Genomic DNA, 27,014 nt, shown 5'->3' with positions numbered 1-27,014 from the left:
CCACATGACGAGGCTGCTTTGCTTTGTCTACTCTCAGACACTCTGGCTGCGAGATAGGTTTGCTTTCCGCAGCACCTGGAACCCATTCCTTTTATTCCTTTTCTGACCTTGTGAAGTCTTTTTTTTTTTTTTTTTTTTCTTTGAGACAGAGTCTCGCTCTGTCACCCAGGCTGGAGTGCAGTGGCGCGATCTTGGCTCACTGCAAGCTCTGCCTCCCGGGTTCATGCCATTCTCCTGCCTCAGCCTCTCCGAGGAGCTGGGACTACAGGCACCCGCCACCACGCCCGGCTAATTTTTTGTATTTTTAGTAGAGACGGGGTTTCACCGTGGTCTCGATCTCCTGACCTCGTGATCCGCCCGCCTCGGCCTCCCAAAGTGCTGGGATTACAAGCGTGAGCCACCGCGCCCGGCAGACCCTGTGAAGTCTTATGGTGGAACACGCCACGAGCACCGGAGGATGGATGCCCTTGGGTCTTTCCTTCTAGGGATTAGGAGTATCTCTAGGCCTTTCTGCGTCTTCTCCCATGCTGTGGTTCCCTAGCCCCTCCGAGTTCAGCCCCTACAGACAGACAGCCTTGGGTCCCAGGGTGATCAGAGCTGTGCGTTGGCCACGGTCACTCCCACTCCACTTCCAGGATCTCTAAGTGTAGCCTTGGCTCACCTCGTTTCTCCCTTTAATTCCCACTTTCATTTAAGTGGTGACTGCGTTTGTGTTTTGTGTATAAATATTGTTTCTTTCCAATATTTCAGCAATGTACGTCTGATTTTGTCTCTGACTCACACGTTAAGAGCCTGCGGAAGAGAATGCATAGAAATGCCTATTAAATGTTATTAATATCATGGCGCTGCAGCTAAGTGGTCAGGACCAACTAACAGCTATTTTCTTTGTGGTCTGAGAATGAGGAGTGTAAAATCGCCATTGCTGTTGAGGACTTGCCTGTGCTCGGGAATGGGACGAATTTTGTGAAAGACACTTCTATTCTTCTAAAGAGAGCATAGACCTTTGATTTACGATGCACTTCTCCCTGATCTGCTAGTCTACCTTGTTAATTGGGTTGTTCAGAGCTCACATTTCTGCCTGTTTGATCGTGGATATTCTACAGGAGGGGCACTAAGGGCTCCAGCTACATTATATTTCCATTTTTTTAAATTTCTTTTGCATTTCCTGCATGGTCCCATTATGTACTTGTTTGCTGCACTAATTGGAACAGAAATTGAGTGTTTTAAGTTTTCATTATTTATTGTAACTTTCACTCTTGTGGAGTCTCCATGTTACTTTCTCAATTCTTTTTACTAAAAAAAAAAAAATTACTTTGTCCTCTTCCCTTCCTTTCTAGCACAAAATGTGCCTGATAAACCAAAGATTATGCTGTCATTTTACTCTGTGTCTTCTCATTTTCTTGGTGTTTTTCCTTGACAAAAGATGATCGAATTTTGTTTTTTTTTTAAATTGATGGTTGGTTTTAATAGATTAATATAGGGAGTATTAACAATTGCTTATAATATTTGCATAAACCTCTGTGAGGTTGCCCCTCTGTTTTCTATATTGTGATATTACAGTTTTTTCATTTTTGGTTTCTACTGTGAATCTTCTCTTCCTTTTGTCCCATTAAGATAGACAAGGTAATTTAACCTAAATATTCAATTTGGAAAATATTTAAGTTTTTAACTTCTTGACTCTATTGATAGCTTGCCAAGCTTTGGAGAATTATATTTTAAATCTCTTTTCTTACCTTCACCTACTCTTCGCTATGAAGCTGGTATTTTGTCTCTTTTATGTCGTCTTTTACTCCTTATGTAATACATATTTTTGTGATGTGATGGCTGGCCTGTGAACAGAGGAAACTTGTTTATTTTTCAATTTTTTTAAAAAAAATCATGAATCAGGTTCTTGTTGCTGTTCTCCCATCATTTGGGTGAGACTTGCTGTCTCACTTGACACTTACACATCTCTCTCTCACTTCATGCTTCGTTCCCAGCCCCATCTTGAAATGCTCATCTCTGACCGTGAAAGGTCATGCCTCATCAGCTGAGCTTTGGTGAATTCAATGCATAACTTTTAATTTTGTGTAAACCTTGCACCCTGCCATGCCTCAAACACAAACCCAGACCACAAGTTGTTTCTCTGATATAGAAGGAAAAAATTGAAAGCTATCCTTACTGGTCTCCTTTTTCCCCAGCAAGCATTTTATATATATATATTAAATCTCAGGTTTTCATATTATCATTAATTAATTAGAAAAACACACCAAAAAAAAAAGAGAGAGATAAAGATAAAAGATTTTTAAAATCACCCAGCATTCAACTGCTAGAATGCAACCACTGGTTGGGATGTAGAAATCTTTTTTTAGTTTTTTTTTCCCCCCTCTATGTGTGGGTTTTTGTAATTTTAATCACAGTTGAAATCATTCTGAATGTCTAATTCTATAGTTTGTGGGGTTTTTACTTAACATAGTCAGCATAAACATAACAGTCAGACAGAAAAATTTTCCAATGAGTAAATTTACCATAGTGAAATTAACCTCTTGTTGGCATTTAAATGTGTGTATGTATTTTTTACTATTAGAAAAAAAGTAATGTGGTAATACATTGAGGCAAAGAAGAATAAGAAGAAAAAAATGCCAAGGTGGACATATTTTTGCACACAATTTTTCTTCTTTCATATAATTTACTTAAGGTGAATTCTCAGAATCACTGGATTAAAGACATACGATTTTCATGGCTTGTAATAGAAATTATCAAATCCCAAAAGTTGTATGCTAATTTGTATGCTTACCAGCATATTGGTGACTGGTTTCACAGAATCCTTGCCAGATTCTTTGTTAAATTTCATAAGCAAAAATGTTATCTCTTTGTAAACCCTCTTCTGGGAACTGCCTATGTCATTGGCTTGTTTATCTGTTGTTGTTCTTGACATTATTCATTTTAATATTTTCTTCACAGAGAAAGAACGTCATTTGTCTAACATTGGTTGCGTTTTGTTTCTTCGAGTATATTATTTGATGTTAAGACTTTTTAGCAAAAAGAATTTTGTTTGTGCAGTCAAACCTGTCCTGTTTATTTTGTTTCTTTGATTTTCAGTTATGCTAAGTTGACAAAGAGCTTTTCCCTTTAGTGATTTTATAGGTTGTTTATTAAATTTCAACTAGTTTTTCTATGGTTTGATTGTTTTGAAATGTAATTCCTTAATGAATTTGGAATTTCTTTTGAGATATCGTGTAAGATGAGACTCTAAGTTGGTTTTTACTCCCAAATTGTTAACTGACAGTCTTAACATAATTTCTTAACTAAGCCTTCCCTTTGTATTATTGATTGTTGTGGAATGCCTCATTTATTCTTGCTTCTGTTAAATGTGTTAGTGCATAGTCTGAGATTTCTGAGTTAGTAAATGTCTGATTTCAACAAGAATGTCCCTATTATTTTACCATTAAATACAAAGTTGCCATTGGTGTGAGCAATTTACTCTTTGTAAGAAGTACTTTCCTGTTCCATTAGTTAAATAACTCTGAAAAACTATTTATACAATTGGATGACTTTTTATTTTTGCTTTAATGATGTGATACAAAACATTAATTGATTTCCTAACACTGAAACTATCTTACATTTCTATAGTAAATCTGATTTGTCATGATGATTTATAATGTTAATGTACTGAATTCTACCTAGTAATATTTTAATTAGGATGTTTGCATATATATTCGTAACTGTATTTGAGCAAGTTTGTCTCTTTTGTGCTGAGTTTTGATATTTGGGTAAGTTAATTTAATAGAAATTCATTAATACTATGTTCTGAAATACTTATAGAGTACGGGAATTATCTGTTGCTTGAAAATGTGAAATAAGCTAGAGCCTATTTTAAGAGTAATTCTTTGATAATATTCTCAGTTTCTTTTATGGTTATTGGTCTAGTCAATAATTCTATTTCTTCTTGTGTCAAACCTTGTATAGATTGTGGTAAATTATTTTTTGCCCCCAAATCAACAACTACATCAAGGTTTTTAAACAGATCAACACACAAGTAATAATGCAGTTTCTTGCTATTTTTGCTCTCCTCTCTAACTCAGCTTAATGTCTGCTTTCTTATTTCTAGTTATGACCATTTGAGTCCTTTCTTCTTGATCATAGTTGTTAGAGATACAGGTATTGCTTCGTTAATTGTTTCTGTTCTGAAGGAACAACCTATTAAATGTGTTGATTCTGATATTTTCTCTTTTCTAGTTCCTTTATTTCCGCTTTTATCTTTATACTTTTTTCCTGATTTCCCTAAGACATTTTTTCCCTAAATGCTCAAGTTAAGTGCTTAATTCATTTATTTAATTTCCTTAAAGAAAATTAAAGCAGTTAGGGCAATGTATTTATCTCTGAGAATACTTTTGGCTGTACCCCGTGAATTTTTTTTTTTAAAAACAACCAATCCAAAAAGTTCTTGCTATTCTTCACATGTATTTAGTTTTGTAGTTCTCCCTTTATTTTTAATTAGTCATTGTTATTTTTATTATTATTTTGAGACAGAGTTTATATAAACAGGGTCTTACTTTGTTGCCCAGGCTAGAGGGTAGTAGCATGATCACAGGTCACTGCAGCCTCGACCTCCTGGACTCAAGCCATCCTCTTGCCTTAACCTCTGCCTCTGAGTAGCTGGGACTATAGGCACAAGCCACCACACCCAGCTAATTTTTAAAAAAGAAAATTTGGAGAGACAGAAGTTTCACTATGTTGTGAGGTTGATCTCAAACTCCTGGGCTCAAACAATCCTCCCTCCTTTGCCTCCCAAAGTCCTGGGATTACAGGCATGAGCCACTGCGCCCAGCCAGGCTATATTTTTATTTTCTAGGTCTTTGTGTATGCGGTCAGACAGTATAGCCAAAATAATTTCTGAATTTTTTTAATGGATGGTTTTGTTCCTGTAAGGTAGATAATTCATTTTTGGCAAGTGTTTTTTGGCTGCTTGAGAAAAAAAAAATGGATTACCTCTTTGTTTAAAACCAAGCCCAAGAGCCATTAATTAAACTGTATTAATCATATTATTTATATAATTCTGTGTCCTAATTTATATTTTGCCTATTTGTTTTGTTCTAATCTACAGTATATGAAAGTGTGACACTGCAATTTGTTTTTGCCAATGGCTCCTTGAATTCTAAGAATTGTACCTGATGTGATTTTGTATACCACCATTCGGTGTATAAGATTACTATATTTGCCCTCACAATTGAGTTTTTATTTTATTCTATAAAAATAAGCTTCTTAATCCTGATGGGCAATTTTGTTCTGCAATTCTACAAGGCTAGTTATGAATATTGCCTCCCTGTCTTTCTTTTGTTTAGATTTGTCTGTTCTATCATCACAGAACTTTTATGTGGAACATTTCTGTGTCATTTAAGTGACAAACAGTTTTATTTTTTAATTGAGCGAACAGTTTTATTTTTTAATTGAGAATATTAGTAAAATTTGAATTTTTTCGCACTTACTGTTGTAATTTCTATGCTGTTTCTTTTCCTGTTATATTCACTCCTTTGCTATGTAGTTGGTTTTGTTTCTTTTCATCTTCTGTAGTAATTTTGAAGGTAGACATCATATTTTTAATAGCGGTTGCTTTTAAGGTTTTCAAGAATCTGACACGTATTTCTGTAATTATTGAAGTAAAAAAAAAACAGAACAGAAATATTAGCAATAGAGCCTTTTGCTTCACCCCAGGCACTTACTATTACCCTCCATCGTCCCCACCCCCTGCAACACAAGAACACTCTTCCTGCTTTATTAATTTATCCACAATATTAAAACTTGTCTCTTTCTAGGGACACAGATCATCTCTTTTTTTTTTTCTTATAGAGAGGGTCTCACTCTGTTACACAGGCTGGAGTGCAGTGGCACGATCATGGCTCACTGCAGCCTCAAACTCCTGGGCTCAAGCGATCCTCCCACACAGCCGTCCAAATAGTTGGGGACCACAGGCACGAGCCACCATGCCCTACTAATTAAGTTTTTTTTTGGTAGAGATGGGGTTTCACTATGTTGCCCAGGCGGGTCTCAAACTCCTGGGCTCAAGTAATCCTCCCACACAGCCTGCCAAATAGTTGTGGACTACAGGCACGAGCCACCACACCCTAGTAATCTAAAAAAAAAAAAAAAAAAAAGTTTCTTTTTTGGAGAGATGAGGTTTCACTATGTTGCCCAGGCTGGTTTCAAACTCCTGGGCTCCAGTGATCCTTCAACCTTGGCCTCCCAAAGTGCTGGGATTACAGGTGTGAGCCACTAGTCCAGCCAGATAATCTCTTCTGTTTTTTTTTTATTTTAATTTTAAATCTGTAACTATATTCATCATAACTTATGTCTCTTGCCATAGTTTCCTGCTTTCAATTCAATGCTCAGTTCCAAGCTTTTCTACCTTGATGTTTTCATCCTTGCACTCTTCTTAGTAATGATCTCTTGGAGGTCTAAAGTTTTGGGGCAATTATTTTTCTAGAGGCCACATCCACCTGAGACTTGCTTTCTGCACTCTTTACACAAGAACACCTGGTTGGATAAGAAATTCTTGCACCCAAATCTTCTCTCTCAAACCTCTCCTGGTGTTAATTATTTTTTCAGAGGTTTCCAAGGAACTTGGCTTGTTTATTCATGGATGTTTGTGAGGCTCTATCTTGGTGACATTTAAACATGTCAGCGGGACATTCAGAGGTGTCAGCAGGGCCTCTGGGAGTGGCTCTCTCCATAGCTTTTGCATGAAACATGGCACTTCACCTCCTGTATTGTCTCATTTACTCCACAGTTCAATTCAGCCCCACCTCTCAGCCACCGTGCTGCTGCTGACTCAAAATGGTTTTGGGTCCTTTTGCTCCATTCACAGATGCTATTTGCTTGACCCATGACCTTTGCCCACTCAGTGCTATTTCCTTCTGGAGGAGGCTGGGACTGCCCCATTGCAGTCCTCTAGGAGGCGAAGGTGCCCACCCATCCCTGCTGCGGATAGTAGAAAGGCAGCACGCCACAGATGGTGCTGCTGGGATGGAAACTGAGAACATCTCCACTGCTGCCTGTGACACAGATTCCAACATCAATGGCAGCATTGGGATGGCCCCTTGGCAGCTATGCAGGGGTGCTGCTGAGACCTCCCTGGAATTCCAGAGAACCCACTCCCAGGGTCCCTGACCACAGTCAGTGCAGCTCTGCTGCTTCAGGTCCATGGTGACGTTGATGCTGATGCCACTCTCCTTGGGCTGCTCCTAGCCAGTGCCTGAGTCCAGCAGAGGCACTAGCCTGGGGCGATTTCTGCGGATATGGGGCTCTTCCAAGAGGCAATCTTTGCTCAGAGATGCCCCATGGCTTGGCCAAGAAGGGCTGAAATCTGCACTGCTGTCTGAAGTCCTTCCCACCTTTTCGTTCCTTCCCTTTCTCCGTCCACTGAGTCAGACCTGCAGGTGGTCTGAAGGCTCACCCCACCTCCTCCTGCTCCCTCTCCCCGGTATCCTTCATGGGCACTTCCCCTGTTTAATCTCTGAGTTGTCTAACACTGTCTTAGCATCTGCTTCTCAGGGGACCTGAAGGGACTCAGCCTCCCACCCAGCCAACTACAGTACCATTGCTTGATTGGGGTGGACCCCTGGGTTGGCCAGAACAGGAGCTGCTAATGGAATGGCCCCACACCCCACAACTAGCAAATGGTGCTAGTTGCTGTCCCCCTGCCCCGTTCCCCTCCCCCACCCACAAGTAGACTGGTTTTTATTAGCAAACTTCTTTGAGAAGGATGACTGTTTCATCTCTTGCTGCAGTTTGGAGTGCATTGATGCCTTTTTATCTTACTACAGTGAAGCTCCTGATTTTTTCAAAAAAGACTCTAAAAAGATGGTTTCCTGGGACTTTCAGAGGGAATTCAGATTAATTTTTCAGATTCTCTGCTCACTCTGTCATTAGCTGGCAGTATTTTCTCAACCTAATTTCTTCTTGCCAGCCCATAGAGTGCCTTCTCTGGCTTCAAAGACTACTCTCTGAGAAGCTTCCATTTGAAGTCTGTTGGTAATTCAAATGTGACCTTTAGAATAATCCTACTGGGGAATACTGATGGCCACATTGTGTCTATGAATATAGCTGCTGCTGTCAGTGGAGACTCATCCCAGCACCCGAGGTCGTGCGCTTTCTGATCACTTTCCTCCCGTCGTTATTCGTTTGATCCCCCAATTCAGCCACACATAGCGTCTGAGTTTGGGTTGGACTTTGAGCATCACCGATTTTTTTCTTGGCCACTTTGAACCACCAGCAATACGGTGGATTCATCCATGAAGTCGGCCGGTAACAGCTGACAGTAAGGGCCTCTGAGTGTTGAGCTTTTGTCATTGGTGGCTGATTTTTCTTAATTGGTTAGTGTGACCCAGACCAAGACAGATGTCCTCAGTTCCCTTTTCAAAATCTTATTGGATCTCTTAAACATAAACTTGTATTCACGCTTATCTTTGTGGTTCTTGGTTTTCTGCTGTTTCTGGTCTTGAAGGCAACTTCTCCAAGCCAATTCCATCTTCCTCTTTGGTGTTGCAACATTTTACATTTAGACCTGAACTGGGCTTTGAACTGCTTTTCTCATTATTTTTGAAATTTACCTTGTGAGTTCCAAGCTATTCCAGTAATTTTTTGAGCTAGACCTGTGGCCATTTCAGCATGTTTGGTGAGGAGGCGGCCACCCCACCTTGCAGGTTCTGAGCATCCTGAGTAGGACCAGTTACTATTACACACCCCCAGGAGGCACCATCCCCACAGACCACAGGACACCAAGGCTTTGAATAAGAGGAAGTACTTTTTCCTAGATCTATCGTTACATAAATCTGTGAGAAAAGTAAACACATTGGAAACCATAGAATCTTTGGAAAGCCACCAAATCAAGTAATGTCTGGTAAATGTTTAGTGCATAGTGCTCAATGGATGATATATATATGTGCACCTATAAACATCTGTCTATATATATCAATTTCCTTTTTCATTAGGGATCAGAGAGGGCTTGGGAATGGTATTACGTACAAGATCTTAAAAAACACCCCAATTTTTTCCTCCCATGGGCCCCCAGTAGTGATGAGAAACAATAGCAGAATGAGAATTTTGTTAGCAGTAGCTGCACAGCAAAGAAATAAGTCATAGGAATGCTTATTGTGGAATTCATTGTTTCCTGGTAAAATACTAGAAACCTAAATATTTATGAATAAGCTACTGGCTAAATGAGTTTTGGTATACCTACACAATGGGAGGCAAACAAGCCATTCATATATGCTGATATAGACCAATGTCTAAGAAACATCGTTGAGTGAAAAAGCAAGGGACAGGGGCTGTAGGTATATTATTTCCAAATTTTAAAGAAGTCATACAGGTATATGTATGCATGCATGTATTTGCATATATGTATCTACTTAGAAAATGTCTGGGAGGAATATGCAAGAAACTGTAAAGCATGCTGCCTTTGGAAAGGACAGTTGAGGCCTCTTAGGGTACAAGGAGGCTGACTTTCCTACGCTTATTCTTTTGTTCTGTTTGAATATCTTATTGAACTCATGGAATACTTTTAAAATTAATAAACAGTTATCAAAAATAATAACAGAAGCTTTAATTAATAACAGAAGTTTTAGGAACAGGTGTGGGGCCTCCCGCCTGTAATCCCAGCACTTTGGGAGGCCAAGGTGGGTGGATCACCTGAGGTCAGGAGTTCAAGACCAGCCTGGTCAACATGGTGAAACCTCATCTCTACTAAAAATACAAAAAATTAGCCAGGCGTGGTGAGTGTGGTGGCTCATGCCTGTAATCCCAGCTATGAAGGAGACTGAGGCAGGAGAATCACTTGAACTGGGGAGGCAGAGGTTGCAGTGAGCCAAGATTGTGCCACCGCACTCCAGCCTGGGCGACAGAGTGAGACTCTGTCTCAAAAAAATAAATAAATAAATAAATAGCTGCAGTGGTCACTAGTATGGGATTCGCTGATGGGAGTCTGTGCTGATGTCTTCTCCCTGGTACATCGATATCTTGGGATCTCAGCACCTGCTAGCCAGGAAGTCACGGAAGGTGGGAGAGGCACAGGAAGACGGGTCTCACGGCAGGACCTGGCTGCGCTTGCTCACCCAGCTGCTTTCTGCCGAAGTGGTTAAGGAAGACGCCAGGCATAAATGTCCTTTCCATGCCATGCCCCTGTGCTCTAGTGAATGTGGCACATTCCATGTCTAAGGCCAGTCCAAGTCAAGTACACCAGCAGCACGGCCTCACTTGTGGGGAGAGGGAAGAGTGGGTGAGAAAGGAGGGAACAGGGAGGTGGGCAGAGGTGGGCAAGTGGGGAGAGGGTGGAAGTTGGGTCATATTTGAGTCCTCTTTCTAGCAACCTGGTTCTGGATGCCTGGATTGAACACCTGGTTTTGTCCTGCTCCAGGGCTACATATCTTGATACAGAACCCCACAATGGCACTCACCCCCTCACCCCAAATTGACCACGCTCGGACCACACCCCTGTGCAACCACACCTACAGCCTTGATCCTCCTGTCCCTGAGGCCACTTCTAATTTTCTGCCTGACTAAAGGCCTTTCCTTGCCCTGTGGAGAACTCAGGGCCCCGCTCCATTCCCTCTGGGAATGCCATTTCTCCCATATCTCTCCATTTTCTGTCTGGTTTTCTCTTTGGGGTACAAGAGGCTGCAGGAGCTGCAGACCTTATATCTTGGCAACTATGAATCCTTGACAAGGGACTCCAACCCTCTGCCTGGAAACCCAAGCAAAAGTTGTGTTGATTATCATGGCTTCTTGGAGAGTCAAACGTCTATCCCTGAACCAATGAACTAACCAACTACTGTGTCCAGGGGAATGCAACGCTCTGGTGTCAATCATCCCTGGTTGCAGGTTGACTGTGTCCAACCATCAGGAAAGTGGGTGGGGGGAGGACAAAGGGGACAAGAGGAGCTGAGTCCTGGAAACAGCATTTGAATCCCTGATCCAGCTGCTCCTGAAGTCAGCCCTACCCTAGTTTTCATGTTTTCCATTATGTGAAACTGTCTCTTTGCTTCAGCCTGTTTAGGTCTGGGTATATGCTGTTACTTCTTTCAACAAAAGGAGTTCTGATTTAAAAGACAGATGTCCATGCACAGCAGGGTTCTATATTTGTCAAAGAAAAATGTGTGTATGGTAGAAAGGGAGGGAGAAAGCGAGTCTGGAATGATATACACAAAAAGTAACAGTGGTTGCATCTGGGCGGCAGGATTAAAGGTAATTTTTCTTTTCTGTGTTCTAGTTGTGATTCAATGGGCACGAATTGCTGTGTGATGCCGGGGAGGTGTTTGTGATTCTTGACAAAGTCATTTGAATCCATCACTTCAAGAGAGTAAAAGCAGCCCCGTCTGATCTGTTAGTGTTGTAGGAAGAAACATGAGTCAGCAAAACACCAGCGGGGACTGCCTGTTTGACGGCGTCAACGAGCTGATGAAAACCCTACAGTTTGCAGTCCACATCCCCACGTTCATCCTGGGCCTGCTCCTCAACCTGTTGGCCATCCATGGCTTCAGCACCTTCCTTAAGAACAGGTGGCCCGATTACGCTGCCACCTCCATCTACATGATCAACCTGGCGGTCTTTGACCTGCTGCTGGTGCTCTCCCTCCCTTTCAAGATGGTCCTGTCCCAGGTACAGTCCCCCTTCCCGTCCCTGTGCACCCTGGTGGAGTGCCTTTACTTCGTCAGCATGTACGGAAGTGTCTTCACCATCTGCTTCATCAGCATGGACCGGTTGTTGGCCATCCAGTACCCACTCCTGGTGAGCCACCTCCGGTCCCCCAGGAAGATCTTTGGGATCTGCTGCATCATCTGGGTCCTGGTGTGGACCGGGAGCATCCCTATCTATAGTTTCCACGGGAAAGTGGAAAAATACACGTGCTTCCACAACATGTCTGATGATACCTGGAGCGCCAAGGTCTTATTCCCGCTGGAGGTGTTTGGCTTCCTCCTTCCCATGGGCATCATGGGCTTCTGCTGCTCCAGGAGCATCCACATCCTGCTGGGCCGCCGAGACCACACCCAGGACTGGGTGCAGCAGAGAGCCTGCATCTACAGCATCGCAGCCAGCCTGGCTGTCTTCGTGGTCTCCTTCCTCCCAGTCCACCTGGGGTTCTTCCTGCAGTTCCTGGTGAGAAACGGCTTTATCGTAGAGTGCAGAGCCAAGCAGAGCATCAGCTTCTTCTTGCAATTGTCCATGTGTTTCTCCAACGTCAACTGCTGCCTGGATGTTTTCTGCTACTATTTTGTCATCAAAGAATTCCGCATGAACATCAGGGCCCACCGGCCTTCCAGGGTCCAGCTGGTCCTGCAGGACACCACGATCTCCCGGGGCTAACGGAAGGACATCCTGTTCAGGAGAAGAAAGCCCTGGCCCTGAATTCTGGTAATGGACATCACGTTCCAGGGTTTTGATGTGGTGGGATGACCCGCACCATCTTCACTGATGTGCTTCCCTTTGATGCCCATTGAGTGCCAGCTTTGCTCATTATACCCCAAAGACCTTTTTTCCACTGCCCAGACAGCTCCACATATACCACCCAGTGTTCAGGGATCTCTGAAGAACCCACAAACCAGGTGAATTACTGATTTCTAAGTCCAAAAACTATAGAGCAGAAGAATTGAGAAACAGAATGAGAACATGTCAACAAGGCTGTTTCCGACTCTCCCCATTTTCCTGTTCGACTGGGAGGTTCTGGAAAGAAAGAGAGAGAAAGAGAGAGGAGGTAGAGGAGGGAGCCAAGAGAGTCAGTTATGGGGGAGAATGTCTTGGGCAGAGGCGGGATGGTAGGGATGAATGAAGCCCCTTTTTAAGTTTGGGTGTCCCAGAACGGAGCAGACTTGCATTTTCCAGTCCCTTCTGGAGCTGTGTTGCCAAAAGCCTCACTGAGATGACAGCAAGTGGGGGTGGTGTTGGGGCTGGGCAAGTAGCATGGATCACCCCAAGTTTCCAGTGAGCCTCAGAAAGGTGAAGGAAGCCAGCCACACCTTTCTGTGCCCGTGAGAAGACTGCAGAGTGACTGAGTGGGGTGCCGATGACATCCAAGAGCCATGAGGGTGGAGGGGAAAGGACAGTCCTGGGGAAGGAAGAAGACAGGCCTAGGGCTGGAAGCACACAGCCCCTCTCCCATCACCATCAGGCTGTCCATAGCATGGAGTGTTGGTGCTGGCCCAGGGCGAAGAGAGGCAGTGGGAGACGGCCTGGGAGCGGGGAGACCCCTGACCTGCTTTCTGTCCTGAACAGACTGGGAAGTTGCTCATTACACCTAGCTTCCTTGAGAACAATGGCAAAGAATCAGGCTTGCCTTGGTTCCACCGTAGGAGGGTGGAGGAGGGGCTGTCTTACTCACCTGCATCCTGGCTGGGCAGCTGGCACCCGTGGCACTGCCCATGGAGCTGTCCCTCCCTGGCAGCTGGGAGGGAGATGAGGCAGCCAGACACGAGGGTGTGGCCTTGAGAAAGAAGGCAAGAGGGGGTCCCTGCAGGTCCCAGGAAACTGTAAACAATTGAGTCATGCCTGGATGGCTTCTCAACAGATCTGGAGGAGGAGTGCAAGTGACAGAGGAAGCCTCCCAATGACTCAGCTGCTCCGGAGAGTGAAATGATGAGAAGGATCCATTGTGGGGTGGTTTTGCATGACAGAGCGAGTGGGATGAGGAGTAACTGATGAGACTTCATGTGAGCAAGGTCTTTAGGAGGAAAAGCAACTGCGGTCTACTTGTAGGATCTGGGCTCAGTGGGGGCCGAAGGGCTTGGGAGGGATGGCGGCCTGAGGGGAAGAAAAGAAGCATTTGGATAAACCTGGACCTGTGGGGAGGAGGAGGAGGAAGAGGAAGAGGAAAAGGAGGGGAAGCTGTGCAGTGGCCCTAGGCTTGAAGCCTGCAGGGAGTGCAGGGTGGGTGGGGAGCCTGGCTGAGCTGCTTCCTGCCTGAGAGCCTTTCCCGGCTGGCCTAAGAGCCATGGATGGACAGGAGTCCCCTTCTCAGGAGCAGCTCCCGCTGTTGCTGTGCTCAAGTGGCACCCTGTACACCTCCTCCTAGGTGGATGGAGGGAAGGGTGAGGAAGAGAGCGTCAATGAAGGGGTGGAAGTGGATGTGGAGGAGTAACCAGACCAGACCAGACCAGAGGGATCGGAGGCTCAGGCCCCCTGGGCTGGGCCTCTAGGAACCACAGCCACAGAGTCAGGCTCTACAGACCCAGAGGTAAGGCTGCCTGGCTGCCCCAAGCCCCAGACACTCCTCTCCTTGCCTGCAGGCTGCCCTGTCCCATGGCCACCCTAGACAGAGACACCACCCGTGATACTCTGAGGAGGCCAGACTTTCGCATGCAATAGGGCATTTGGGGCTGGTTCGGGTCAGAGTCCACGGGTGGTGGATTTAGGGACCACCCTCCTCCCACTTCTTTCTCTGCATGAGGAGTTGGGAGCCTGCCTGGTGGAGTTGAGTGATGCCCTTCATGTGCACTTGGGTCTACCAATGTGTTTAGGGCCAGATGGGCTTCCTAAGAGACAGGGGTGGGTGGACCTAACCACCTATCATCCCCAGCGATGTTCAAACATAAAGTCTTATCTATATGCAGCATGACTCTGTCCAGGTGACAGAAAGGGCTCTAGACAGCTGAGAGGAACGGATCATGTAGGGAGGGACGGGGAGGGGAGCCAGGACCCAGGAGCTGCATGACTGTAAGAGGAAGGTCCTTGGAGGGTATCAGCAGTCTCAGTGTGATGTGTCAACTATGGACCTGTGGGTGTGCCCTGGGGACCCCGACCCATCCCAAAACACTGTGGGAAGAAGGGCCTCTTCTCCATGAGGACCCGTGTCTGTGGGAGCGGGCACAGGTCCATTCTGCAGGCCACTACGGCTGCTCGGCAGGAGGGCCGAGAGTTTGGACCCACATAGCTGCAACCCAAGCTGGTCCATAGTCAGCAGTGCGGCCCAGTGGCACCGGAGGGGCGGATGGTTAGCACTGGAAAAAATGACTTGATTAATCTGATTCGCCAAATAAATAGATTCATGTGATGCCTTGTGACCTTGTCTTGGACTAAGCTTTCTGGCCCCAGAGAAGAGCAGGCCCCAGATGGCCCCTGCCAGGTCACCCAACAATCTTGGTCTCCTCAGCAGCCACCTGGCCGCCAAGTGTGGGGCTGCAGGGAGTGGCCCTCCCTGCTCAGGAGCACAGCTGGTCTTGTCCAGGTGACCAGGAGCCAGACCCTTTGGGGTCTAGTTGCTGCTCCCCCATATCCACACGGGTGCTTGGTTCTCTGTGGTAGCAGCCAGGCTGCACAGACCCCGCATACTCGGCTGCAGTCAACCCCACCCTGCCCCTGCCACCTTGTCCCACCACCACCTTGTCGCACTGCCACCGTGACACTGCAGCTGCTTCCACAGGCCCTGGCTCCTCCGCATTCACAGGGGTGGGGGGCCCAGTACGAGAGACCTGCTGAGCAACCGAGGGGCTGAAGACACAGGGCCAGTCTCTAGAGGTCCTCCATGGTGGCCCTTCCCTCCCTTCTCTGACCTCCTGTGGTGGGAATCCGACTTTCCCCGGGTGGATTCTCCTGGGTTCTTCTCCGCGCTTCACTGTGAATTTTGCTAGCCTGTGGAGAGCTCCCGGAAGCTGTGCACTGCTAGGCTTTGGCCTGGGCCACTCTCTGTCCTGAGTTCCCCACAATCCTGAGCGCAGCTGATCACGGCCTGGGTGCTGAGGGCCAAGGGGGACATCTTTGCTCCGTCTAATCATCTCCTGCTAATCTAGGAGCTACCCACTACGAAGGCCACATCCCCCAGGGATAGTGACCACATCCCCTCGGCCCCCAGGGAGGATTTGACTTGGAGAATGTCAGTTCACAAGGTGCATTTGTCAACTGTATTCCTCTTGAGTTACCTCTCTGGGGACCCTCGGAAGCTGAAAGTCATGATACTAATACTATGTAACTGCCACAGGATACTAAAGACGTCTGGAAGCGTAAGATAACACCCTCGTAGCAAGTGACCACAAAGGGATGGAGATTGCAAAGGTGCTTGAAATGACTGAGGCCTGGTAACAGTTGTAGCGATTCCTAGAGGTTAAAAAGGATTCGGTTAATAGATCAGTGCGGAAAGAAATTGGGCAGAGCCACTGTGTGGGTGTGAGGAGAGGCTGGCGTGCAGAACAGTCAAGAGGTAGGGGTGGGGACATCCCCATAGGAGGAGGAGCTGTGTGGGGATGCCCACGCCAGACCACCCTTCGTCTGTCCTCAAGGGTCAGTTGTACTGTGGACAGCGACTTACCAGGGCCAAATAAAGGCTGGCAGGGACCACTTGACAAACTTACCACTCGGGGGGGACAGAGGACTCAAAGACACACCAAAGGTGCCTTTTCTGGGGTGAGCACTCCCCTAAAACTACCGTCACAGGCCCCACTGGCTTTTTTCTGCCCAGAGCTGGCTTCTCTGGTGAGCCCAGGGCGCAGAGCCGTGAACGGCCATTTGAAGGGCTGTGGATAGCAGGTCAAGAGGGACTCCAGGAGCTTGATGTGGAAGGACAAAACAGACGTCCCTCTGCCCCACTTCGGGCCTGAGCGCTCCCTCCCAGGCCAGGAGCCTGCAAGATATGCCCTCCTTGCAAAGCTGTTGCAGAAAAGGCCACATGGTGCCTCAATCATGAGTCACAATAGCAACGTGGCCCTTTGCACTTTGAAGTCTCGTGAGGTAGGATCAGAAGCACTGTCACTTCAAAGCCAGACGCGGCTCTGGCTCACCTTTGAGGCTTCCGATGTTAGCTTTATTCCGGAGGCCCACGCCTGAGTGAGTGTAACCAAGCTGCTGCCTGCAAGGGGGACCTGCATCTCTACCAGGGCTAGCACAGTTACACAAAGGCTGCTTAGGGTGCAGATAGATGTCTCCGAGAAGACTCTCTTCTCAGTAGGTGGCTTCGGGCTGTGTGTCGTGCAGATGAGAGTGCATACACACGTGTGGGTTTCTCGTTCAAGCGGTGTCTCAGAGCAGCTTGCCAGTGGAGGCCACACAGAATTTAGAAAAGTTGTGCCAGAGTTGACTAGATCTGGCTAAACCCAGATTTCCCAAATAGCCGATTCCCCAAGTCAGTGCCTAGTGCATTTCAGACGGAATGACCCTGACTTGGGGAAAACTGATGTCCAATGACCCAGTGATCGCTGTGTGAGCCCCCAGCCAAAGCACAGTTCTGGGAGTAGGTGGAGGGGTTTCCCTGAGGGCAGTGGAGAACCTTGAGGCCAGGGGGCCTGGAGTGGTTAAGGAGGGCTCTAGAGGACTGGCGCAGGGTGGGACATGTTTGTGGGGGTGGGTCTCCAGGCAGCATTAGGTAGGTGGAGAGACCTCTCCCTCCCCAAGATGGGCCAGGCGTTACTGGGCACTGGGCACTGGGCTTGGCCCCCTTCGGCAATAGATACCAGCCTCTTTGCTGTGGATTTCCTTCAGTTTCCTAAACCTTCAGTACTGACTTCAGGTCGCAGCCAGGGCACAACTTTCACCAAGAGGAATCAGTGTGAGCTTTACAGCAGCGCATGAGACCCAGAGATGCCTGGAGGGGGGAACCCACAGAAAATAGGACTTCCCACATTAACGGAGAGTGGGGAGCAAAGTCATTATTCTCCAAGTGTTATTAAAGGGTATATGACCCCAAAGACAGGACTATTTCAATTACATGAACGAAATGGGATGAAATTGATGGTTAAGAGATCTGTGAGCTATTGATATTTCTTCCCTGGGACTTTATACTGCAAAAAACGTCCACATATGGCAAGTATGTTGTCAGTCTACCTGAGCTGCCATAATAAAACGCTGCAGACTGGGTGCCTTAAACAACAGGAATTTATGTCTCACAGTTCTGGAGGCTGGAAGTCTCAGATCGAGGTCTGGCAGGGTCAGTTTCTGGTGAGGCCGCTCTTCCTGGGTTGCTGATGACCACCTCCTTACTGTGTCCTAAGAGGCAGAGTGAGAGGAAACAAACTCTCTGCTGTCTCTTCTGCTAAGGACATTAATCCTACGGGATCAGGCCTCACCCTTACTTCATTTTACCTTAGTTGCCTCCTAAAAGCCATGTCTCCAAGTACAGTTACATTGGGGCCTAGTTAGGGCTCCTGCATGTGAATTTTGGGGGGGGACACTTCAATTCACAGGAACGGCTTCTATGCTGACCTGGAGTAGAAGTCGCACTTCTCTTATTTCTTCAAATTGAACGTAACTTGCCCTAATTCACCAAGGTTTACTGGAGGATGCTCCAGCTCCATTGTCACTGGATCCCTTCCGCTCCCAAGATCCTGCACAGGTCCTAGCTGGGGCATCCCTTGATGACTGCACTATTTGCAGAGAACCCTGGGTTTCAGTCCACACTGGTCACAGCCACAGTGCCCAGCGAGGACTGGGCCCTTCAACAGAGGCATCCGAATGACACTTGGGCACGCAGCTCACTCCTGCAGGCCCCAAGCCCTCCGTGTTAAATGCTCTTGCACCTTCACGTCTGAGGCTCCTTCAGCAGAATGCTTGTCTGGGCTCTTCTTGGGAACCACAGTAGTCCTGCACCTTCCCCGGCTGACCTTTGGACTCACAAACCTAGCATCCTTTTCCGGTAGGGCTTTAGGCAGCCTCCGAGAATGGTGAAAGCTCTGGCACTAGGTCTTTTGTTTTGTTTTTTCATTTGTTTGTTTTGTTTTAAGACAAGATCTCACTCCTGTCCCCCAGGCTGGAGTACGGTGGCATGATCACAGCTCACTGCAGCCTCAACCTCCTGGGCTCAAGGGATCCCCCTGCTTCAGCCCCCTGAGTAGCTGGGACTGTAAGTGCACACCACCATGCCTGGCTAATTCTTGTATTTTTTGTAAAGACGGGGTCTCACCGTGTTGCCCGGGCTGGTCTTGAACTCCTGGGCTCAAGCAATCTACCTGCCTTGGCCTCCCAAACTGCTGGGATTACAGGCATGAGCCACCGCGCCCAGCAGGCCATGGGGTCTTAATTCATCTTGTGCCATCGATCCTCCTGCAATCAGGAGGAAGCCTGTGGACCTTCCCCAGAAGGGCGGTTTCACATGCATCAAGTAAAATGCATGGAATTAGAGAGGAAACCAGATATATGGAAATGTAGTCACCAGTGTAGCAATACATATGTTTCTTTAGGCACTAGATAACAAGATCTAGTGATGGCTTTAATGATTATCATAATTTTGAATTTATGATGAGCTGAGAAGTTATTTTGAATTATCTGCGGCAACTGTAGTGGGATATGAGAGTATCTGTGATGTCTATTGGTGACAAGTCCCAGGAATCACACCATCTATCGTACTGTGGTGTGATGTCTACGTGCATAATGGAAGGAAATGCTACCTTCAGTTAGCGATTAGTGAAAATAGAATGTAATGTTTTTCCCCAACAAGTTCATGACACCCCTGAATTCTACTCCTGATCCCCAGGTTGAGAACTTCTGGGTTAGGCAGAGACATAAGGAACCTGGGCACAGGTGCTCTTCCTCTGGTGAAGGATCACTTGTGTGCCCTCTTCGTTATGCAAATGTGAGCCTCCAGGGTCCCATCCTCTTCCTCTTGGGGTTTGGGCTGAGCCAGGACCTTTGTTTGTGGGGCTTAGAGAAACTGGCCGGCCCTCTTTGTATGCTGCACTACAGGAAGCGGAGTGCCAGGGCCCTCTGAAAGCAAAGACACCCAATCTCCGAGATGCAAAGTCAGGGATACCTGTCTAGGAGTTGTAGGGCAATCCAAGAAGCAGTGGCAGGGGCAAGCAATGAGGCCCCCAAAATAAATCACCGTGTGTTAAGGGGGATCTCAGCTGATCACACTGTTCTGGCCAGAGTGGAATGTGGCTGATACTGGACACCCCTTCACACCCAGCCACCCTGCCCCAGGAGCCATGCTTTGGGAAGGGATGGCCAAGTGTGAAATGATAACTAAAAAGAGTCTTAAGCCTGAACCTCAACCACCAAGGGCGTCCCAGCCTCCAGGGCAGCAGCGTCCCTCTTTGAGACACCAAGCTGCAACAGTGACACCTTGTGACAGCTTGGAGAAACAGCAGCAGAGGCTGATGGAACCCTGGCTCTCCTCCCTCAGGTGTGAGGAAGCAAAGGTGACCTCCCTTTTGGACCGAGGAGGTCCCTGGGGTCTTTGAATAATTTGGGAGCAAGTCTTCTGCCTAAAAGACACATAGGGAAAAATAAATGAGGCAATAAAAGAAATGTGACCATTTTTGTAATCTAAGTTGGTGAAGTAGGTCATACCAGTTTCACCATCATCATCGTCTTATATGATATTTTATTACCATTACTGCCTCCTGGCATGTATCTATGTAGTAAGTTCCAATATCAGAGGATGACCTTACCTACTTTCATGGTTTTGTTTTTATTTTTGTTTTTGTTTTGTTTCTGAGACAGAGTCTTGCTCTGTTGCCCAGGTTGGAGAGCAGTGGTGTGATCTCGGCTCATGGCAACTTCCACCTCTCGGGTTCAAGTGATTCCGTGCCTCAGCCTCCCGAGTAGCTGGGACTACAGGCACCTGTCACCATGCCCGGCTAATTTTTTGTATTTTTAGTAGAGATGGAGTTTCACCGTGCTGGCCAGGCTGGGCTCAAACTCCTGGGCTGGAGTGATCCTCCCACCTCGGCCTCCCAAAATGCTGGGACTACAGGCTTGAACCACTGCACCCGGCTCCTTAACCTTATGTTATAAAAGTTCTTATGAAAGTACTTGGGGTCGCCTAATTGTCACCCCATCAAGCATCTCCAAGGCCCAACCACTCCCAGCAGATTCTGCCTTTGACACGATTGTGAATTCGTTTTCCCAATTCCTAATCCCCTCCTGTGGCATCCCCTGCCCCCACCACTGCAAACTACCACCCTTCTTCCAGCTCGCAGCTATCTCCTCCTGCTGTTCATCACCTGCTCTTAAGGGTCAGTTGCCTCTGGTATAACTTCTTGGCCAGGGTTGTTCTTCCAAGGACTATATACATTGAAACTGCGAGCAAAACTGTAGTTCAAACCAGGAGAGAAACGCTTTTATAAATACTGTATCTCCAATGACTCTGAAATTGCAGCAAATAGGCTGCACAGGTGGGGTCCAGCACCGACTTCCCAAGGCTGCACTGCATCTGAAACCAACCAAACCGGGTGAGGGGGCGGCACAAGGGAAGGAGCACTCCCTTGGCAGGATGGGGCTAGGGGGTGTTTCCGGTTGCTGTTATTTATCATCCATCTCCATTACCCTTGGCCTTCAGGGAAGTCTCCCACCAGTTCTCCCCGGAGTCGGTTGTCCTTTATTGGAGAAAGGAAGGGGGAAGGTGCTCCCTGTGGGCTCAGATACACGTGGAGGGCAGTTCCTGTAGGACTGAGGGCTCAGAGAAGAATTTAGCAGTTTCCAGGACTATGATGGGAGATGCTAGGGTTCCCACAGAATGTGGGATAAAATCATAAGCCCTTCTGCTTGGAGATTTATAAAGGGGGGTGACCCCATAAAGCTGGAGGAGTTGGGGCTAGAAACAGGTCTGTAACAAGACCTTGGCTTGAAGGGAACTGTTTTTTTTTTTTTTTTTTTTTTTGAGACGGAGTCTCGCTCTGTCGCCCAGGCTGGAGAGCAGTGGCGTGATCTCGGCTCACTGCAAGCTCCGCCTCCCAGGTTCACGCCATTCTCCTGCCTCAGCCTCTCCGGGTAGCTGGGACTACAGGCGCCCACCACCACGCCCGGCTAATTTTTTGTATTTTTAGTAGAGACGGGGTTTCACCGTGGTCTCGATCTCCTGACCTCGTGATCCGCCCGCCTCGGCCTCCCAAAGTGCTGGGATTACAAGCGTGAGCCACCGCGCCCGGAGAAGGGAACTGTTATACAGACATGGAAGCTGAGGCTCGTGGGGGCATGAGCAGCACCAGCTCTCTGATGCCCTTGTAAGTGATTTTTGCATGGCACCCCATGCTAACCCCCACTCTGGGTATCTGTGTCCTGGCCCACTGTCCCCACTCCAAAATCTCCTCAGAGCTCTTCAAAGACCCAGGGCCATCAAGGGGTGACCCATCTGCTCCCCAATAGAGGCTGTCACAAGCCCACCCACTGGCTTCCACGACTCAATTACACCTGGTCGAGAACACACTTATTCTCTCCTTGTCTGTTACACCTCATTTGGTCCTCCCAAGTAGAAATGCTCCTTCTTAATCATCTCTCACAGCAAGGGCTCATGGCTCCCATCCACCCTGTGTGCCTGGCACAGGCTGGGTGCAGAGCAGAGCTGATAAATACCTGGTGATTGACAGCTGCAGTCATCACCACTGTCCCAGCCCTCACTTCAGACCAGGAAGCAACTGGAGGCTCGAAGACCCTGGGTCCTGGCCCGATAGCACCAGCTAATGATAACAGACAGCCAGGGGCTTGCTCCAAGCCCCTTATACCTGGCTGTGTGCAGGAGCCCTCTGGTAGGATTGATGATAATGCCGGGGTGCCTAGTGTGCCCCAATCACCAGTTAAGAAGATTCTCATATTTCTCTTAAGGTTCAAATAACAACTTTAAGCCCCTCAACATTATGAGAAGGGGCACTTATGGCAGATAAAATTTCCAGTGATAGCATCATGTGGGGATTTAAAAAGTGCTGAATCTCTGTAACTGAGAGAGAGGGAGGTGATGTGCCCTGAAAGTCACTGGTGACTCAAACCGTGGCTCAGGGGTGATGAGGAGACAGACACTCAAGATGCTGGTGACAGGTTGAGATGAAAAAATGTTCCATGAAATGTGAAAGTGGAAAGGAGTTACCTTCTGTGGAATTAAAAGATGTCTTTAAAACCAAATGCATTAACTCCTACAGGAGACATTTAAACAATTACATGCACACCCCTAATAGTTTGTATATTCAAGCTGGATCTTCTCACTTGGAAAAACGATCTCTTTTGTATGCGCATCTTCTTAATGGCCCAGTGGGAGATGCCATATACTCAGGGTTGCCCTGGGTTTGGGCATAGATGATGTACACCCCTAGTTCCTGGTGAAACCCAGGTCTGGGTGAACAGAGCAAATCCAGATCCTTCTAATGGGATAGGAAGCAGACTGGCTCCTGTTCCCTGTCACTGAGTGGTCCAAAGGACCAAGGCCAGGGACCCTTGCACCAAACTGTGCTGTCAGATTCTCTCTCCCAGGAGGGGAGCCCAGGGAAGCCCAGGGCTGCTGGAGTCACCTCCAGGCAGTGCACGTTGCTCAGCAACCTCTTTGCAACTGTGAGCTGCTCCACATCCCTGCGAAGAGCCTTCTATTTGCTTGAATTAGCTGGAGCTGGTTTCTCTTGCAGGGAACAAAGAAGCTTCCTGTTAGCAAAATGAAGTTTCCTGCTTCAGCAAGAGAAAGGCTCCTTATGGGGAGATGGGAGAGGGGAGCAGGAAGACAGAGGCCCTGGGTATGGGTGCTTGGAAATTCTCTCTTTCCTGGGGGTAGAGGGGGAAAGGGAGAGGGAGATTGTATGGCCAGACCTCTTCCACAGCCTTAGAACAGGGGTGTAAGCCCTTTTGACAATCTCACTTGAATTCCTTGGGAAATACCAGGTTAGGGTGTTTTCTTGGATGAAAACTCAGGTGGTGCAGGCAGCAAAGCCCATCATCGACAGCCCCAGGGAGCCACGTGCAGATTCTTCCCTTTCCTGCAGTGTGCCCTGGCCTGCAAGGCCCTGTCTAAGGACACCGGGTGGACTGAGGCTGCCACAGGAGGGCATGCAGGGTATGGAGGAAACAGGAAAGCTGCTCGATTCATCGGCATCTGACAAAGTGTTCTGCCTACACCATGCCTGCCTCAGGAGGCACCTGGTCAGATGTTGGCCCTTGCTGCCCACTAAAGGTCAAAGAGGTGATGGGGCTCCCCCTTCCCCACATCACCCCAGGAATTCTCTGACTGTCCTTGGGTCTCGCTGGGAAGGCTTCTCTGAGCCCCCAGCCCCAGTTGGGTGTCCCTCCTCTGTGATCCCATGGCACCCTAACTTTCCACAAGGAACTGGGGTGAGTGAGGGTCTCTTGGGTGCAGGGAACTCATTCAGGTTTATTATGGAAGCTGGGTGACAATGATGGTTGCACAACTTTATAAATTTTCTAAAAATTACTGAATTGTTAAACAAGAAAGAAGGAAACAAAAGCTGTTTTGTTGAAGGATGTACATGGAAATAAAGAAGACAGGACCCTCAGCTCTGTGCAAGGCTGCCCAGATCCCCAGGACAAGCTCACAGCAAGACCTCCTTGGAGGTCACCATGGGGCCTGGAACACGGCTCAGGTTTGGAAGGGCTCGAGGGTCCAGGGAAGTCTATTGGCTCTGCTGCATCCTTCCTGCCTTTCGGTCTGTCTCCTACCACCATTGTCCCAGCTGGAGGCCCCTATCTCTGCTGGCCTCTCCATCCGTGTCCATCACTGGCAGCCTGATGATGGGCTACCTGTGAATCACGTGCTCCTCTCTGGTCCAATCGACCACGGCAGAGGAGATGTGAGATGCTGCCTATGGGGCCGCCTGGAGCTGCTACCTTCAGCAGGGGCCTGGCAGGTGCCCTGAGACTTTGTGTGTTTTTCTCCACCTCTGTGCTAGGAGGCTGCTGCCCTTCAAGTCTCGTGGGGACAGTCATGTCCATTCACACTGTCTGCAGTGGCTGCTTTGGAGCTATGGCAGACCAGGGTAGTTATGACAGAGACTGTATGGTTTGTAAAACTGAAAACACCTGTGATCTAGCCCTTTGCAAAAAATTTCCCTAATGCCTGCTCTGAACTATAAACTCTTCAGGGAAGGGACTAGGTCTTGTTCAGCTCTGGATCTTCAAAACTTAGCAGAGTGTCGGACACATAGTAGAAGCTCAATAAATTGTAGGAGCTCAATTAAATAGATAAATAGATGGAGTTTGGGCTGAATCTGTGCAGTCTATGTCCTTTACTTTAAAAAGAGGCTTCCTCGCCAGGTGCAGTGACTCACACCTGTAAGCACTTTGGGAGGCCAAGGTGGGTAGGATTGCGTGAGCTCAGGAGTGTGAGACCAGCCTGGACAATGTAATGAGACCTTGTCTCTATTAAAAAATAATAATAATAATAACAGGGTGTGGTGGTGTGCTTGTCATCCCAGCTACTTGGGGGGCTGAGGTGGGAGGATTGCTTGAGCTCAGGAGGTTGAGGCTGCAATGAGCTGTGATCCTGCCACTGGACCCCATCCTGGGTGACAGAGCGAGACCCTGTCTCAGAAGGGAAATAAATAAAAGGAGGCTTCTCCTAGACAGCACTCTCCTCCTGCTCCTGCTCGTTGAACAAGGTGACCAAATGTCCCAGTCTGTCCAGGACTGAGGGAGTCCAAGGCTATTCAGTGTCAAAGCTTGGAAAGTTCCAGGCAAACTGGGATAATGTGGTTCCTTATATTGGATACCTGGCCTCTCCCTATATTGAAGCACCTGCCTGCCTCATCTGGGCAATGAATCCACTGTAATTAGCCGGGTAGCACCATGTGTGCGTAGTAGAAATAGGAATACACATAACCAGCTGCATAACAAACAACCTAACCGCAGTGTAAAGGAGCAAGGCAGTACCTGGTGGTAGCAGTTGTGCTGAGGATTCTGGGTGTTACCAGTGAAGCAGGTAAGATCCCGTGGGGCTGGGATGATGGAGAAAGGCTTTCTGGGAAGCTGGAGTCCACTCAAGTCTTGATTGGATGAGACAGAATCATCTCTCGCAGAGAAGGAAGGCAGCGACCCTACTGGTGCATGAGGTCCCTGGTGTCCACGTATCAGTCCCCAGGGAAAATTCAGATTGGTCACATGTCAGTTCCTGAGCCAAGTTCTGTGGCCAGAGGAATAAGGCGCTGACTGGCCAGCCGGGATCACATGCCCATCTCAGAGGCATGTTGGGCGCTGACTGTGGTACTAAGAGGATCCCGTGAAGTGGAAGTGGAGCTCTGGAAGGAACTCAGAGTGGCTTGGTTTGGGTTTCTTGGAAAGCAGAGTGGGAAACAAAGGCTCCTGTGCCCCTCCTTTGGTAGGGAGGTGACCCCAGGGAGCAGGTGTGAGAGAAAGGGGAGTGTAGCTGGGAAGGAAGTGGCGCCAACTCCAGGGTGTGTTATGGAGCTGGCCACGGCTTGGTAACAAACATAACTGCTTGCTCGATCCCAAGGACCATCCTCTGGGAAGCTGTACAAATGTTTCTCAGCACAATCCTTTTCGGAGAAAGGGAGAATAATTTGTGCACAGGCTCCCAGCTTGCGTTGGGTCGCCTGAAGGGTATTAATTGCCTCTACTTGCTGGTCGTGGATGGATGGATACAGTGTCTCCCATCCTAGTGTCCAGGCAAGCCTAAGGGGTGCCTGGCTGGGACCTGAGGCAGGGGCTGCTGGGTGTGCCTGGGTGGCGCCTGTCTGAGTCCATGCAGAGTTGGTGGTCTCAGCTGTGGCTGGGGCCAGTGGCCAATGGCCCACAGATAAATGAGAGGGTCCAAAGTAGCACATAAGAAGTGTCTCGCAGAAAAGGAACTTGAGAGCATGGGGTCAGATAAAACTGAGTCACCACTGTCCTCCTCAAGAACACCTGGTGTCCACACCTCTAACTAGGGCTTCCTGGTGTTTGCACAAAGAGATTATCAGGTGGCCAGGAATGATCAGACTGGAGCAGTCACTGGGTGGAGGGAAGGTCAGCTGTCCTGGTGAGATCCAAGGACAGTCCTTAGCCCCTGCTAAAAGGAAAAGGTGGAATTAGTTAGTCCCCTCTGTGGAATCCAGAAAGCTCCTCTAAAAGTTGCTCAGCAAATATTTAATGAAGCTGAACAGAAGTCATAAACCCCAGTTCCCTTGTTTTCTTGCCTGTAGTGGAGAGTTTCTGACACAGCCAAGGGTGTGGATGTGGGTGGAGCTCCAAGGTCAATCAGCGTGGTTTGAAATTTTGCCAAAGGACCTGGAGAGGGTGGCAAGCTGCTGGGTGGCAGAACATCACGGAGGAACCATGTCCATCCAGCCCCAGCCCCCAGCCAGAGAGGGACGAGGAATGTGGCCTCAAGCCTACACCGTGCAGGAGTCTGTCCAGCTTAC

At 47.8% G+C, this 27,014-nt stretch overlaps 1 protein-coding gene and 1 long non-coding RNA gene across 15 annotated transcripts in view; one reads left to right on the top strand and one right to left on the bottom strand.

Annotated features, from left to right (window-relative positions):
- Positions 1 to 15,023, top strand: part of GPR55 (G protein-coupled receptor 55) — a 53,593-nt gene extending 38,570 nt beyond the window's left edge. For 6 of the 14 annotated variants that reach the window (XM_055290935.2, XM_063645308.1, XM_063645307.1 and 3 more), the window contains one exon: positions 11,361 to 15,023. In XM_055290935.2, the coding sequence (XP_055146910.1) occupies positions 11,377 to 12,336 (960 nt within the window). In that variant the 5' untranslated portion in view covers positions 11,361 to 11,376 and the 3' untranslated portion in view covers positions 12,337 to 15,023. Of the gene's footprint in view, positions 1 to 11,242 lie in introns of all 14 variants that reach the window. The other 8 variants (XM_055290933.2, XM_063645302.1, XM_063645304.1 and 5 more) reach the window with 3 other exon arrangements.
- On the bottom strand, positions 1,409 to 26,600 carry LOC134737383 (uncharacterized). The gene is made up of 3 exons (XR_010122262.1): positions 25,528 to 26,600; positions 5,469 to 5,625; positions 1,409 to 1,829 (listed from the first exon to the last, which is right to left on the bottom strand). It is a non-coding gene; the product is annotated as an uncharacterized lncRNA (long non-coding RNA).
- Between the last annotated feature and the right edge of the window lie 414 nt (positions 26,601 to 27,014).

Source organism: Symphalangus syndactylus, chromosome 8, assembly GCF_028878055.3.
Source record: "Symphalangus syndactylus isolate Jambi chromosome 8, NHGRI_mSymSyn1-v2.1_pri, whole genome shotgun sequence".
NCBI lineage: Eukaryota > Metazoa > Chordata > Mammalia > Primates > Hylobatidae > Symphalangus > Symphalangus syndactylus.
Note: the sequence above shows the minus strand (reverse complement) of the source record. Positions and strands in the feature narration are given on the sequence as shown.